Genomic DNA, 17,719 nt, shown 5'->3' on the forward strand with positions numbered 1-17,719 from the left:
TAAACTATCTATTAATTTTAAATCCAACTTAACTTTTGAGACTTTACAAAAAAAAAAAAAAATACTTTCCAAAGGCCAATCCGATAATTTAAATTCGGCTCGTGGACTTGATCGCGTATTGGCAGAGACAAAAAAGTAAGAAAGACACTTGCAGCTAAATAAAATAAAGCTAGAGCAAACCTAAGGCCAATATTAGAGAGACGAAAAGCGAGATAATAGTGTAAAAAAAAATATTTTTTCAAGCGATCGAAACGCTCAACTGGTAAACCACTCAAAGGGAGGGGCATGCAATTTAACAAACGATGTCGGACTTCGGAGTAGTTGTTAATGTAGTATGTGTGTGACAACGAGATTGACAACATGGATACGTCTGACCTAGGAGGAGGTTCGTGTTTTTATAAATTTCATTTTTTTTTATCCTTTATCGCTCCTTTCTTTTCCGGCATTTCAAAAATTTTTTTCACTTCATCGAACAAATCATAAATTAACCTGCTTGCGAAATTTTTTTACCCCCTGAAACATAAACTTTTTTCTCCAGATAAAAGGAAATAAGTTTTAAAAAAAATGCAAACTTTGCAAAAATGATTTTTGAAAAAAAAAAAAAAAAAAAAAAAAATTTTGAAAAAAAAAACTCAAAAATAAATTTTTTATTGTTCAATTAATGTACAAAGTTTACTCGTGACCGTGTCAGTTAATCTTTAATGAGAGAAACGGATTACAATTAATTGAGGGCACAAAGTCGGCATAGTGTCAAAGGAAATGATTGAAGAAGCTTGCACGTGATGAATTGAGTGGGTTATTAAAATTAATAAGATTATTGTAATTAATAAATAGCATGAGTGCAAAGTACACGAGACCTTAGTAATTATACAGTTTATCTATTTTTACTTTTTTTTTTTTTTTTTATTTTATTTGCTTGATTTTTTAATCATTTTTGAGGGCAGTAATTTTTTTCTAGGTCCATTTTTTTTAAACTATTGTAATAACTTCTTAACATATTGGTCTTTGGATGAGCACGTCGTGGTCGGTCTAACCAAGTTGTTGAGTCGTGTTATACCCAGTTTATACGACGTACATTAGGCATGAATGGCATCTACTCTGGTCAGTTGAATGAGAGCAATTTAACTTCTTTAGGTTGCTTAATCGGTAGGAAGTCACATCAGCCACATAGGTATATAAACTTTGCACTGACCACCTTCACATTCACAACTTGTCTGTCTCTAAGTATTTTTATAAAAATAATAAATAATATCTTGTATTTAATTCTACTAATAAAAATAAAAATAATAATAATAATAATAATAATAATCATAATAATAAAAATAATAAAAATTAAATTTTGAGAGCTGAATTTTTTTTCTTAATTCAAAATCGATATTAAGATGTAATTATTATTAATGTTAATATTAATTTTAGTATGAAAAGGGTCGAACATAAAAAAAAATGGAACAAAAAACATTAAAGTTAATTATTTTTTACCTTTAGTCTCTTGAGCTTAAGGAGTTTCTGGGTCACCGCGAAAATTATTAGCACGCTTTGCGCCTCCAGGCCATGCGTCAACCTATTAAGAATGTAATAGTGTCCTCTCTTCCCTTAACGTACTTTAAATAGAATAAAAATGACATTAAAGATGATCAAGCTTGAGAAAAAAATGATAAACTTTTGTATTTATTGAATCACTTGGTTATCTTTGAGCTTTTAGGCTCAAACAGGCAGAAGAATGTTAACCAATTTGCAGAATGCCTGATAATTTGAAGATCTATGTGTTTGGTGTAGTATTACGTAAAACGGAATTCCACGGCTTCCGTTTCTGGGAGTGGAGCATCCGCGAGAACAGAATTGAATAGCGGTGATAATAATTATCTGACTAGTAAACTCCCGCGACTGTGTCTAATGATTGACCCGATTTCATGTATCATCTTTCACAGGCACAAGAGTGTTTTTTATTTTAGTTTATTTTATTTGGGCAAGATACTATGAGTATGGTATCGTGCCTGATGCAATATTTTTCGGGTGTAATTGTCGTTAAATATTTGATAAATCTTTGGAAATTTATAGTAGCGGTTATGACAAGGAAAAATTGTATGAATTAAAAATTTTATCTGTAGATACATGAGATTTGTGTTGATAAAAATGTTTTCATTTTTTTAACACGTGTTAGTTACATCAATAAATATATTAAAAAATTTTTTTTGTTAATAATTTAAAAATAATCTCACAAAATTTATAAAAAATCGGTATAAATTATTTTTAACTTTTATTCGAGAATTTTAAAAATATTTTTTTTCCCAAAAAAAAATTTTTCTCTAATCTGATGTTGGGAAATTTAGGTTCCGATAAATTTGTGTGTTTTTAGACGAATTATAAGTAAGAATATTTGCCACAAATGTCGATATATAAGGATGTCTCAAAGAAATCCACATTTTTAAATTCCCACTAAGAAAAATTGAAAATTTTTTAAAATTTGAGAATTTATTCGTTTTACCCCGTTTCGCAAAAATTAAGTTTTTATCAAATCTCGATGTTTTAAGGTCACAGGAAGCTTTCCTGACTATTTCCAAATGAACTCTAAAAAATTTTCCAAATCGGAATTTTCATCGAATAAAAAATCATTTGACTAAAAAAATAATTTATTATTACTGAGTATTCTAATAGAATTTGCATATTTTTTAAAATTAATCAACGACTTAAATCTGCAAAATAAAGGAAAATCTTAACCCTGCAAAACTTTAATTTATGAATTAATTAACATGGCTTAATGTACGGAACAAAGGAGCTCTCTATTTTGTATGTTTACCAAACTTTTAATACAAGCTACGTTTTAATAAAGCTGGTAATTATTTTCAAATCCAAAGAAAAAAGCTAACTAATACCAACTCAAAGAATTACCTTGATCACTTATATATTATCATTATCAATTTTAATTGTTAATGAATTGCCAATATTTTTCATCACCACCAAAAAAATAATTATGGCAAAAAAAAAAAAAATGTTGATATCGATACTGTCGAAATTTAGTATTTGACAGGGTGTAATACATTTATCTATTGAATATTAATGGCCTCATTGACCTGAGTATCATCCGTACACACTGTTAACGCGTAAAATTCGATGATATTATTTGTATTGGATTTTTATCAAACGGTAGGTTGGGTTCGAATGGGAAAGTGTGAAATGTTTATAATTTATTAAATTTCATTTTATATAAATGTATGACACAATGTTAAAATAATTTGATGTTTTATAAATAAAATAAATTTACATTTATACAAAAATTGTAGGGGTTAATTGTACACCACCGGCAATTGAGGACTTTCCACATGACCTGTTTGATGAGAAACAACGACAAGAAGGGGCCGTGGTTGTTCACGTCATCGTCTCTCTTTACTTGTTCATCGCTTTAGCAGTAGTATGCGATAAATTCTTTGTACCTGCAGTAGAAAAAATATGTCATGGTAAGATTATTTTCTTTTTTAGTTCTTACAATAAAATAATTCATTACATCAAATTCGAAAAAATTTTAATTTTAAAAATTCACACATTAAATTAAAGAGTTACGAAAAATCAAACACACTGAAAAAAAATATCGCTAGTCGAGAATTTTATGAATTCAAAAATTTTAAAAATTAAAAAAAAAGCCAAATTTTACTATTAAATTTTCTAATTGGCGTTATTAACTTTAACAAATACACTCGTTAATATTTTTTAATTGAAAAGACGAAAAAAATGTATTTAATATTTTTTTAATAAAACAAAATCTTATTTTTAAATTCTAATTCATGCTTCAATATATAGACTTTAAATAAAATTTAAAAAATTTATAAATTAAATAAAAAAAATAAAATTCGAGGATTAAGATAAAAATTTCTTCTTTCAAGAATTTTAAAAATTCTACGAAACAACAATATCTTTTTTTTGAATTCAAATACATTATAACATTGATTAAAAATTTATTTATAAAACATTTAATTTCTATATCATTCAAAATAAGTCTTAAATATTTTTCAGAATGAGTTTAGATAACAAAAAACTTTTTGCTGTTTTGAATGAAAGATTTTTTTCTCCATCTAAAAATAAAAAATTCTTTCAAAAAAAAGGAATTGCAGTCAGTTAAAAAAAATGATATTTTTGGATAAAGAATTCGATTTTAATTTTTTCTTCAAAATCATTTTTTCGAATTAAAAATATTTCTTTTGAATCAAGCAGTATTTATTCGGGGTTGAATTAAATTATCATTAAAAAATGAGAAAAAAGAATATGTTAAAAAAATTTTAATTAATTAGCGGTTTTTAAATTGATTGTAACGGCGCTTTGTTTTTAAATGCGTAAATTATGTATAAATATAAATGCAATCAAGAACAGAGATTATTTAAATTTCAATTATTTATTCAATTAAGTTTTCGACGGTAAAATAATACTGTAATTAACTTGGATTATATTTTTAATCATATAATATTTTTTAGTGCACATGCATACAAAGTTATTATGAAGTACACAAGCTTGATTAATTAAAAATACAAAAAACAAAAAAACTACCATAAATCTTTGCAAAAAACGAATAAATCACACGTAATTTTAAATAAATATAAAAATAAATACTTTTAGAATTAAAAAAAAAACGTCTTAAAATTTGTTAATTTTAATCGCTAAATTTCTGTTACGAATTGAAAAATAACTCTTAGAAATTTTAGAAGATACGAATGCAAGTGAATAGAAAACAAAGTATAAAGTATAATAATGAAAGCTAGAAAATTCTCAACAGCAAAAAGAAAAAAAATTTCTAGACTTTTTTTTTAGAAAGAATGTCAAAGGATATCGAGGACAGAGAAGCCTTTGATGTATAAAACAATTTAAAATAAGCATCGTTTCAAGAAAACGTTAGCATGTCGAAGATTAATAACAAAATCTAAAGTTTCCGTCCTACTAAATTGTGCAATTTTATTTAATTGCTTGTGTCAACACCTCACTGGCCTTTATCCGTTTATCTAATAATTCTAATTATTAATAATGATAATAGTTGACTCACTCTTTTAAATTTCAGTCGTTCATTAAGAAAGTGGAAATTTTAAAACTTTACAAAATTATATATTTATAAATTCACAAAAATTTTTTTTAATTCATAAATTTTGTAAATTATTTTTTCAAACGAACAAATTGTAGTTTAACTATATGAGTTTTTGTAAAAAAATTTTTTTTTTTTTTTTTTTTTTTTTTTCAAAAATTCTGAACACTTGCACGAAAAAAATATTTTAATAATTTCTTATTTCAAAAATAAAATTATCTCAAAAAATTTCAAAATAATCAAAGGAGAAAAAATTTTAAGTAATCAATTTTTTTTTTTATCATCAATTATAATCAAAAAACAAAGAATTAAGTAATGATTTTTAATACGGTCCTTCATATTGACAAAACAAATCTAAAAAAAAAAATTGACTTAATTGAATGATGTTTCTTCGAGTTATTGCGTTTACAAATTCCACACAATTGACAGGGAAAAATTTTTCGTGTTTTTTTTCGTTTTATAATTTTTTTTAGCTAAAAAATGGATCTTTATCTAATTATATTTTATTTTTATTTTACAATAAGATTTATTGCATATTCGACCAAGTAATAAAAATATAATAATAATAATTCATTTTACTAGCATTATCAATGTCAAAAGATGTAGCTGGTGCGACATTTATGGCAGCTGCAACATCCGCACCAGAATTATTTGTCAACGCGATTGGGACTTTTATTACCGAAGGTGACATCGGTGTAGGAACGATAGTAGGATCAGCAGTCTTTAATATCCTAGCAGTTCCTGCTTGCTGTGGGATCGGCGCCGGAATGGTGAATGTATTTTATTTTTGTTTTTTTTTTTTTTTTAAACCATTTCATTATTTAGGAAATCGAGTGTTTTATCATAAAACAAAATTATTTTTATAAATTTTCTAAATAGTAGCAACAAAATTTATCGTATTATCATTAGTTACTCGCTCTTGAATACTCAACACCTTTTACTGAGTATTTACACGAGCCTCAACTATTTAGTTGTTATGTCACAAGAACGGTACTCAAGGATCGTTATATTACCGGCACGGTGGCGAGATTTAAGTACAAGTTCAAGCTCTAACTCACAACACCACAGTTTTCAAATTAATCTTTAATATTTTTATTAAATACATGCTCTTAAACTTTAACCCTTTCATTACACTCTATAATTACTTCATTAACTCCAAAGCCATTTAAAATGCCAGGCTAATTGTAAATTTCAAAGTTATATATTTTACTTTGTTAACTGCATATATGGTATAGTAATAATAATATTCATGCCATGATAATTAACATTATACAGTTGAACTTTATCGACTTATCGCTCTTCTTTTGCATGCCTTATAAGCGAAGCAGATGAGGTTGTGCTCTACACTCGCCTTACAAAAATCAAGCCACTTTTTGAATTAAAATTGTTTCTATTTATTTTCTATTGTACTTGTAGAAAAATATTTACACATAAATTTTATGGAAAAACCCTCGTTTTAACACTTATGATATTAATTTGTTACTATAAATATAATTTTTAAAATTTGACAAATAATTTTCTCAACTGATATTATTGAAATAAAATATTGTTAATTTAAAAACCAAAGAAGAATTAAATTAAGATTAAATTTTAAGAAATAAAAGAAAATAAAATAAATAAAAATTGTAATTAGGTGGTTCCGCTGGATTGGTGGCCTGTAAGCAGAGATTGCTTAGCTTACGGCGTAACAGTTGCTATCTTAATCTGCATTATTCACGATGAGAGAGTGGAATGGTACGAGGCATTGTGCCTTGTTCTTCTGTACATCGTATACATTGCAGTAATGTACTGGGACAAATCATTCCAGCGTTGTACACGTTTTCGGACAAAGACAAGCGTGTCGTCTGCCGAAGATGTCCATATTGGACCAGGTAAGTTTATCTAATTAATTAATTTATTAATTAGTTGACTTGATAACGTATGAGCTAGTTTACATGATGAATAAACTCATATAGCTTGATATATTCAACTACTAGATTAAAGTCTGTCGATTCATTCAAGAGATTTTATTAACAAAAAATTGATTCTTCTAAATTATCTTTTGAATTTTTATATCAATTAAAATTTTTCATACTTAATTTGATCACAAAAAATTGAAAATATCAAGTTGTAGACAATTATTATAAATTGATGAAAATAATTTAAAAGAATTCAATTTTTAATTGATTTTCATTATTACTTTTTTTAACTCTCTTTAATTTATCTCTGTAAATCATATTTTTAAAAATCTATTTTTTTTTTTTTTTTGGAAATGTCAATTCGTTGAAAGATTATTCTGGTTCATAGTAAAATGCTAAAAATAGGCTATATTTATAAATTTTTAAGGAAGCATGATTATACACAGAAAAAAAAATGTACTTGAATCAAGTAAATAATTTTGAAGCATTTATTTTTTTTTTATTTAAGTAGACAAATTCTTAAACTAAGACAATGAAACTCTTCAAAATTATTTTTTTGGTTCAAAAATTTTTCTCTTAATTCAAGTTAATTTTTTTTTCAGTGTAGATATTGTTATAAAGTTTATTGAGATAATACGAGCACCAAGGTAACTTTTGATAAAAGGCTTAATTTTTGTTAAATATGAAGTTTAAATATGTCTTAATAAATTCCGAAAATTTGAAGAAGATTGCTCGATTATTTAAATAAATAATTAACTTTGAAATTGAGCAATTTAAAATTGGTCTTTTGGAATAATCTTCAAACATTGATACGTTTCTGTATTTTTCTCGTAAAACTGTGGGTGAATATTTTTTAAAAACTTATGGATGGAAGTAAATGTATCAGTGAAAAATTTAATTCAAAAAAATTTACACTTGCCCGACTAATTAAAGTGTATTAATTAAAAAAAAAGAAATGCCACCTTTAGCCAATGTTAAATGTATATCTATATATTGAGAAAAATCATATGGTTACTGCTCTCCCTTTACCGCGCTAGAGTCGATACCTATCCCCACCCCGCCTAGCGCTCGTACTACCTTAAGCTCAACAAACGCACTCGAAATACATATAAAAATTTTTTCTCTATTTTTTTAACATTTACTAACTATAATATTTACAAACAATCGTAAGTTCTCATCCAATACGAAAAATCCAAATATATTTAAATTTAGTATGATAGTAGCTCCTGCACACTCTATGGATATTTATTGGCAAATAAAAACTGTCAGAGATTAAAAAAAAAAAGTTTTTTTTTTTCTAGTTTTTGCCAAAAAGAAAAAAAAATTAAAAGCATGCTAAATTTTTATTATTCTTAATTATCATATAGATTGTTCGATTTTTATCGCTTTAATTATTAAAGAAATTATCTAATACTCTAAATCAAATTATTTTGTGTTTACCGCACATCAATCGTACCATTCAAATTTTTGATTTACATTCTACTTCTGAGATAAAAAATATGCATCCTTGAATTTTCTCGGAATCGATATTTTTAAAATTGTATGAGTTACTTGATTAATTAACCAGAATAAGTTAATTCTAAAAAATGTAAATCTTAAACAAAACTCAAATAGAAAATCGCTTTCATTCGTGAAAAAAAAAGTTCAATAGCTTATTATTAATATCGACCTATAAGCTAAACAAAGTAAACTTATAAATAGTACAAACGCAAATAAATAACAAAACAATAATTACAAAAGTTCTTAAAATAGCAGCTCACATTGAGCAGATGGATCTGTAAATAAAAAAATAAATATAATATTGTTAAAAGTTTATCCACGATTTTGGATAATTGATCTCCCGTGACCTGGTCACGAGAGGTATCGATCGGCCTTTGGAACTCTGCTGACTTTTCCTATTGTATATAACACCGTTGAATAATGCAGGGGTGCATGTTGCGCATGGAAAAACGATAAAAAATATTAAACATCCCCCACAAGATATTTTTCATATTTTTACCAGTATTTTTATCCGCACTTTGATTAATTAATTTTTAACTTACTCTTCTTTTTTTTCCTACTTTTAAATTATTTAGCCCATGTTTCTTCATTATCTCCGTTATTTTTTTTTTTTTATTATTATTGTTATTATTATTATTATTATTAATCTTGCATTTTGCTTTCCTTTTAAAATTATTTTTGCCACAGGAGACGCCGGCGAAATTCACTTATCAAGATCCGATAAATTGCAATCGTCCGGCGATAGAGTTGAGCAAATTGCGACAATCGACGTGCAACTGCAGAATGGAGGGACGAAAAGTCAAGAGGAAAATCACGAGGCTGGTAAGCTTTTATTCATCGGGGTTAAATTTTTTTATTGGAAATAAAATTATTTAATCATAAGACGGAAGACGTGAATAAGTACTTTTATAAGCTTCCAAGAATTGTAATATTCAAATTCAATCATCCTTGAATTAAAGTAACAATTATCGGTTTTAAGTAGATGATTCTATTCTTCGATTTTGACCCACCAATCATAAGAGATTGCGGTATGCTGAGCACCCTTTCATGAAGGCAAAAAAAATTATATTTCAATTCAATCAGCTTATGTTGAACTGTAATTCTAGTTTTGCTGCTTAATTCAATTTTTTTCTGAGAAAATTCGTGAGAAAGCTTCCTCGTCAATAAATTCTGACGTATATAATTTTATTAATGTTACAAATTAATCTGTGTAATTTGATTAAAACCATAAATATTAAATTTAATTTTTAAAATGATCAGATAAAATATCATGAAATTTTGTAGCTTCCAAAAATTTATAGAGTTCTATAAAATTTTAATTTTTATGAAATTCTTGAAATTTTGATCTTTCACTGAGAGAAAAAAAATATTAGATAAATAATTTGTAAATTTTCATCAAAAAAATTTTTTTTTCTAAATCTAGAAAACGTTTTTTCAAAAATAAAGTTACTGTGCTCGGAAAAAAAAAATGGAGTAAATGCAACTACACTTGGAGTAGCATTTACTACAGGATGGATTAAAGTACATAAACTAGGGTGTACTAAAATTCAATTTCCGTGGAGGACCTTTTAAAATTGAAATTTTGAGTTCTGCTTTCAACAGGAGCTTTGTTTGGGCATTTCCTGAGATATTTTAGCGTGAGACGATTTATTTGTTTTTTACAGAATTTTTACAAGAGCTTTAGTTGGGCTTTAGAAATATTTTAATCTCTTCAGCTACACAGAAAGAGCAAGATGACACTGAATATCATTCCAGATTATACTGAGTGAAAAAAATTTCAGATAGTAGCTAGATAATCCAGATTACAATGAGTATAATCCAGATATCACCCAGTATAATCTGGATTATACTAGCTACAATCTAAAAAAAATTTTCACCACAGATATCACTGAGTATAATCTGGGATGATATCCAGTGCCATCTTGTTCTTTCCGTGTAAGAAATAAAATTGTTTAAAATTTTTAAAAAATTAATTTCTTATTTTTACAATGCCATTTTTTTTTCAAAAAAAATTTTTTCTCTCAGTGTATTATAAATAAATATTTCATATAATTTTTTATAAAATACTAAAGTTCATGAAATTTTACTTGGCGTGAAGCACTACCGTGTTACTGGATAGAAGCAAATATTTTTGTACTTGATTGTTAATAATTTCTTCAAATTTTGAGTGATTAGTCATGTCAAAAAATCATCTTTATTTTAAATTCATTGAAAGAAAATTAAAAAAAAAATTATTTTAAGATCAAAATAGTTACTTTCGATACATTAGAGTGAAATGAGAGTTTTCGGTAATTTTTTTTGGTCTTACTTATAGTAAAATCATTGTCGCAATATCTCTAATCTAGGAATTAAAAAATGGTCTACAGTGTTAAATTTGAATTAGTTTAATCGCAAGAATTTTAGAAAGAATAGTTGTTTAAAAAAAAAAAAATAAATAACAAAATTTTAAATTTTGAATAAATAAAAAAAAATGTTTTTTTTTTTCCTTTTCTTTTTCGGCTGTTATAGAATACGAGTATGAGTTATTGGTGTGGCCAGCGAGAGGAGGATGGATACGTAAAACAGCGTGGGTACTTACTTGGCCAATTCATTTGGTTTTTATGTGTACAATACCAGATTGTGAGAAACCTAGATTTAAAAGATGGTTCCCAGTAACGTTTCTCATGTGTATTGTGTGGATTGGATCACTTAGTTATGTTGTAGCATGGATGATTACAATTATCGGTATGTATCCTCGAATTTTTTTTTCCTCACTTAAAAAATATTAACACAAATAATTATCCAACAATAATCATATTTATAATTGTAGTTATAAATAAGTAACAATGTAGGCACTCAAAATAGTAGATCCGTTTAATTAACACAAGCTGTTTTGTGAATTTACGCGAATCCGTTAATAATTGTATAACGTGCGCAGGGATAAGAGAGTTTAATGTTCATAATTGGATTGTAATTACAAAAGATTAATAAAAACAGTCCACAAATAACAGTCCATCAATTGATAAAGAAAATATTAATTTTTTAATGTAATATTTAAAGAACGTTATTTTATTGCGTACGTATGTACATAAAAACGCATAGTATATTTACAGAACTCTAGTATTTCAGAGAGCGAATTTTTTATAACTTTTTTCTAATTGTAAATAGAACATTTTAATTTGAGTTTCATAACGCTTGAAATTTTTTATTGGAAAAAATGTTTACTTTTAATTTATGAGTCAGCAAAATTCTTCTCTATGCATATAAAATATAATTTTAGGTTGCAATATATTGACACATGTGTGAAATAAGCGAAAATTGTGACTGTATTTACATACTCATGCAAAAGTTCTTGTGCAAATATTTGAGTTAATTAGTAATAAAATTTTCGTGTCACACACTGAGAGAAAAAAATTGTTTTGAAAAAAAATAGAGATTGGTGTGCAGACTAGTGACTGCAAGTTTACAAACTAGCAAACTTGCAGTCACTAATAAATAAATAAAATTTTGCTTTATTAAATAATAAGTTTTGTTAAATTGCACTGTACTTTTTTAACTATTGACGTTTTTAAAGATATAAGCTCATTCCGATATTACACTCATCAAGAGCTTTCATTTGAGTACCCACATGCATTTTTATATATTTTTCATATATACATATATATAAAGTATATAAATATATGAAAAATTGATGTGGGTACTTAAATGAAAGATCTTGATGAGTGAAACATCGGGATGAGCTTATATCTTCAAAAATGTCAATAGTTCACAAGATACAAGGTCATTTCGTAATTATGTATCTAGAGATAGAGTATTTTCGAATACAGCCTAAATACTTATCATCATAAATTGATTTTTGGTGAAAATGATATGAAACTATGAAAAGGCACAACTCCAGGTCAAGACTTTTCCAACGATACCAAATTTAACCATAAAAATCCATTTCATCACACAAATACACTGGCCAGAAAATTTTGCTTATTCTTGTAATAAGATAGATAATCGATTTTTAGGTGACACGCTGAAAATACCAGACTCTGTAATGGGTATAACATTTTTGGCCGCCGGAACAAGTGTACCAGAAGCTGTATCAAGTGTAATTGTAGCTAAACAAGGTAAATTAATATTCAATGAAAAATAAATGAAGAAACAAATAAATAAATAAAAAATGATAAATGTACAGGTCACGGCTCGATGGGTATCAGTAACTCAATTGGCTCAAACACATTCGACATACTCCTTTGTCTAGGTCTGCCCTGGTTAATAAAATCATCTTTTTCACCGACGCAGCCTGGACGTCACTACATAAGTATAAATTCAGGTGGTCTTGAATACAGCGCAATATCGCTTCTATCAACATTGCTGCTACTTTACATAGCATTCGCTTCGAATAAATTTCAACTTGATTTAAAAGTCGGGCGTGCTTGTCTTTGTATGTACGCAGTATTTCTCATTCTTGCCTCGCTTATCGAGCTCAACGTATTCTTCAGGGTAAATTTACCCACCTGTCAGAGGACAGTTAAGTGATAAAAAAAAAAAAAAAAACCACAACACAAACACTTTATTATATATATATTATATATATTAATATAAATATAAATATATTGATATTGATACAATATAATGCTTGTAAAATTCATTAAAATAATTATCACATTAAAATTACTAAATTTTACAATCATTGTAAGTCGACACATTATTCTTTCATTTTAAAATATAATAAATATACTTTTTCTAATTTTAAAAATTTTTAATCAACATGCATTCAATTACTAATTTTATGGTAATATTTTAAATTGCGTTACTAAAGTCATAAAATAGATAGAATAATTTATTGCAAATCAACGAAGAAATTTTAACAATTTCAAAAATCATAAAAAAAAATTACATTTTGTAAGCCCTTGTAATTTAAAAAAAAAATTTTTTTAGCGCCAAAATTGGAAAAAAAAAAATTACAAAAAATAAAGGCACCTTAAGTTGATGAATTTTATTTCATCTTCGTAAAAATAAAAATAAAATAGCCTGTAAAATAAATTACAGACAATGGTTGCTGTTATTATTATGACTAGCAAACTGCAGTCATCATGCGACTGTAGAAATTTACGTACTATGAATGAGAAAAATTTGGCTCATTACTTCTTTGATATTTCTTATCACATACATAGTTTGGATACTTTTTAAATAAATTTTAAAAATAATAGTGCTATCACAGGATCAATTACAAATAATTTCATAGACAAATGTGACCAAACAAATTTATAAAACCAAAAAACTATTAAAAACTCCTTCAAATACTTGGCATAAAAAATTGACCATCACTGAAAAATTTATAAGACCGTGAAAATGCACCTATTCTTGTCTCGACCTTTCTGATGATACTAAATTAAACTATAAAAATTCCTTTAAAAATAATAATATGCTCGTCAAAAAATTTTCCTTACTCTCTTTTACTGCTGGGAATTAAAATTTTGAAATTATGAAATTTGAAAAACAATTACAAGTATTAGAATAAAGCTCAAATTAATTTCTATTTTATTATTTTTTTTTTTTTATTTACAGGAATATCTTTAAAAATTGATCAAGCTATAGTTGTCATGTTTTCTACACACAAAAAACAAATTTCTTGCGCCAAAAAAATTTTAAGAAAAACAAAAGTTATTTTGGAGCAAGAATAAATTTTCTTGGCTCAAGAGACTTTGACTTCATTCAACAAATTTTCAATCTTCTTTGATATTTTCTCGAGCCAAGAAAATTTACACTCCAGTCAAGAATTTTGTTTTTCAGTGTACATTTTTACAATTAATTTATAAGTGAAAAAAAAAAACCCAATGCGCCCTTTTAATTAAAAAAATTTTCAAACCAAACTTGCAGAAAGAAAATTCAATTTTGAATTTTTTCAATCGATTTTCACATTTGTTAAAATTTCCAAGTTTGTTGGCAAAAAAATTGTATGCACGCTATGGCTTCAGTAACGCAATATTTTATCACTTAGATATGTTTTTTAATCGTATGTTTTTTTTTTCAATGCAGCCTTTGATATCAAAAAAATTATTTCATCTTATTTCCTTATAATTATATTTACAATAAGAGCAATAATAATGATAATAATAACAATAATAATAAAATATTATTATTGTTGCTGTTATTAAAATTCATTATTTGATTGTCCGTGATTTTTCATTATCTCGTTAATATTAAGACATATTATAATTATTATTATTGTTATATGTTATATTATATCTAATCAGATTATGTTTAATTAAAAATCATTTTGGCACCTGTGCGTTAAAACAACGAACATATTATTGAATATAATAAATTAAAAATTTCCAGTCAAATGTATACTTGAGATCTAATTACTTGAGCCTAAACCGGAAAATGCTCGAAATGTGTGGAAAAAATGATTACAAAAAAATTTAAAAATTAAAGTAATTAAAACCAATAATTAACTAGTATTATAAATATAAATTTGTAATTTAAGATTAAGGATTTCCATAATAAATTATTATTATTAAAAGTATAAATTTTTTTGTTAGTATTGATTCATTTATTTGCTTGTTTGTGTCGAGTTGTTGATAATTAATATTTGTTTGTGGTACAGTTGTTTTTTTGTAAGTGTAAATCGATTTGTGAGCGACCTTGGCACGAAATTCGGAAGTGGCGCCAGTAATCTAAATCTCGAGATCCTCTAGTATGTTTACTTGCGACGCTCGTGAAGAGAAAGAGAAACGGAATAAATAGAAGAGAATTGTACTCGAGAAAGATGAGGATGACAAAACTGAAAAATAATATTGTGTACTTGAAAATTTATCGAACTTTCAATTTATTACAGCAATTGTATTATTTTCTTTTTTGGACTGTTATCTGAATTTTTTTATTATCTTGCTTTAGATTCTTTGGAAACATTTCTGAAATTTTTTATTTTATGTATTATAAATTTAGATTTCATTGTTTTTCAATCCATATGATGTCATGTACTGAGAAAAATAAAAAATCTGATTTCTTCTTCAGTTTACCGTTTCACATAAAAATATTTAAGATTATATACGTTCATATGTGATGAAAAATATTGTTTTTAATGATAACGATCGTTCGAATGATGCAAAGATTCATATATGTTTACTTGCGGTTATTCATGATCATTGATTATATGGTTCCATGATTATTGATCCCTGGACAAAATATCCCCAACAATTGATACCAAACAGACAGAATTTATTAATAAAACCATATTGTAATCGTGTTGCGCCCTTTTAACATGGTTTTTGTGTGTGTTTATTCGATATTAGACAAACACATACGCTTTTAACCATGCTGTGCCCTTGAATTTTTTTTTTAACTTTCAAAAATTATAACGGATCCGAAGGATAACTTGTCGGGGATATTTTGTCCAGGGATCAATAAGCCTGATACCGATTATATAAGATCTCATTTGGATCAACAAGCCCATATATGACAGAGTAAAATTCATGAATTGTTTGTTACTTGAACTTAAAGTATAAATCAGACTATTGTATATACTTGTTTACTAAAAATTATTCGACCCCAATGATATTCCAATCCGTATATGTATAATTCCAACTAATCAGTATGTAAGTTTGAAAGGTAATCCGCTCACCAGTCGGGTGTTTCTATCTAGTTTCGGTTGCGGTAGCTCAGAAAGTTTAGTTCTGGAAGCGCTACAGTAGATGGCTGCTTATTTTCATAGATAGAAATATATAATCTACCTACTTAACACTGTCTGAACCTCAAGATACAAATAAATTTCATCAATCATTATATTCGACATGTAAGTAAATACCTTCGCCTAATTACCTTAATTAATTATTCTCATTGCTAACATTGAGTATAGTGTTAATTATCAAACATGACAGAACGCTAAATAATTTCATCGATACTTTAAAATTGGGTTTTTTTTTAATTCTACAAAAAAAATCTTGAAATGAGAATTTTTTTCGTGGTTAAAATATTTCTATTTATTTATTTATTTATTTATTAGATTTAAATGTCAAAGCGCGAAGTTATACTAAGTATAAAGTTATACTTCAGATAAGTATGGCCAGTACACACATATTAAAATATAAAACTTACATTATAGCTTGAAATATAAAATTTTACATAATAATTAAATGTACATACTGTTTTTGAATATTTAAAAATAAACATTTTTATATGAAATATATTTTGTACTGAAAGAAAAAAATTAAAAAAAAAAAAAATGAGCAATGTATACGGAAAAAAGAAAAATAGAAAAATTGCATTCGTAACGTACATTACATAATGTAACGTGACGTTCCATGATGAAAACTGGAAAAATTACAGTTTCAGATTGTAATTATTACAAATTTCATAAGAATTACATTGTAGAATGTAATATTTACATTTGAATACGACGGGACACTTATTACTGTATAAAATATAATTTTTCGAGTTTTCTTTTTTCCGTGTAATAAGAAATTACCTTGTTGAAAATTTTTAACAGATCAATTTTTTGGTACATCAAGTCCACTTTTTTCTTTTAAAGAAATTTTTGCTCTCCGTGTACATACTCTCGTAAAAAATTTTCTAATACGGCCTGAAAATGAAAATACCATGTGAAAAACTAATGAACCATATAAAATTATACCAGGAAATATATAGACACATAAAATTTCCTGATATAACTAAATGTCATAAATGACTGTATAAAATTTCTTACACGGCCATGGAAAAAAAAAAACTTTTTACAAGAATGAAAGAAATCATTATATTATTTACAAAAAACTTTTTTTTAAAAATGCCATCTTGAGATAACAAATAAAGCTGTAGTGGATGGCTGAAGTATAAAAGAAAGAAGACGTAAAACACATTTAATCTCGAAAACATATATGAGCCCTTAACACTGATCTCGATGATCTCGAGTAGGATATTCGAACAATAGATCACACTCCTCTCAGAATCCCATTGACTCTTTTATCTCCCTCACTTTTTTAGTTGGCTTCATTCATCTAGACCTAGGCTATCCTCGTCTCACTCTATCTTCAGTGAAGTATCGTATAATGCCATACTGACTGAAGAGTCCTGTATGATATGAGTGTTGGTTGTCTTTATACATATATATATATATATATATATATATATATATATATATATATATATATATATATATATATATATATATATATATATATATATATATATATATATGTATATGTATATAACACAAGGACAAGACAGGGGATAGGAATAGGGAAGACATAGCAGGAAAAGCGTCTCATCGTATGAGGCAGAAGCAGACAGC

At 26.5% G+C, this 17,719-nt stretch overlaps 1 protein-coding gene across 1 annotated transcript; it reads left to right on the forward strand.

The window, feature by feature from the left end:
• The first annotated feature begins 79 nt into the window (after positions 1 to 79).
• Positions 80 to 14,953, forward strand: Zyd (sodium/potassium/calcium exchanger zydeco). The gene is made up of 8 exons (XM_074244683.1): positions 80 to 385; positions 3,282 to 3,455; positions 5,645 to 5,832; positions 6,696 to 6,933; positions 9,148 to 9,282; positions 10,969 to 11,184; positions 12,453 to 12,554; positions 12,623 to 14,953. Exons 1-8 carry the CDS (start codon positions 361 to 363, stop codon positions 12,964 to 12,966), a joined length of 1,422 nt encoding a protein of 473 aa, XP_074100784.1. The 5' UTR covers positions 80 to 360; the 3' UTR covers positions 12,967 to 14,953.
• The last annotated feature ends 2,766 nt before the right edge of the window (positions 14,954 to 17,719 follow it).

Source organism: Cotesia typhae, unplaced genomic scaffold (assembly GCF_013202065.1).
Source record: "Cotesia typhae breed Kobodo isofemale line unplaced genomic scaffold, CoteBio_Ctyphae contig_44, whole genome shotgun sequence".
NCBI lineage: Eukaryota > Metazoa > Arthropoda > Insecta > Hymenoptera > Braconidae > Cotesia > Cotesia typhae.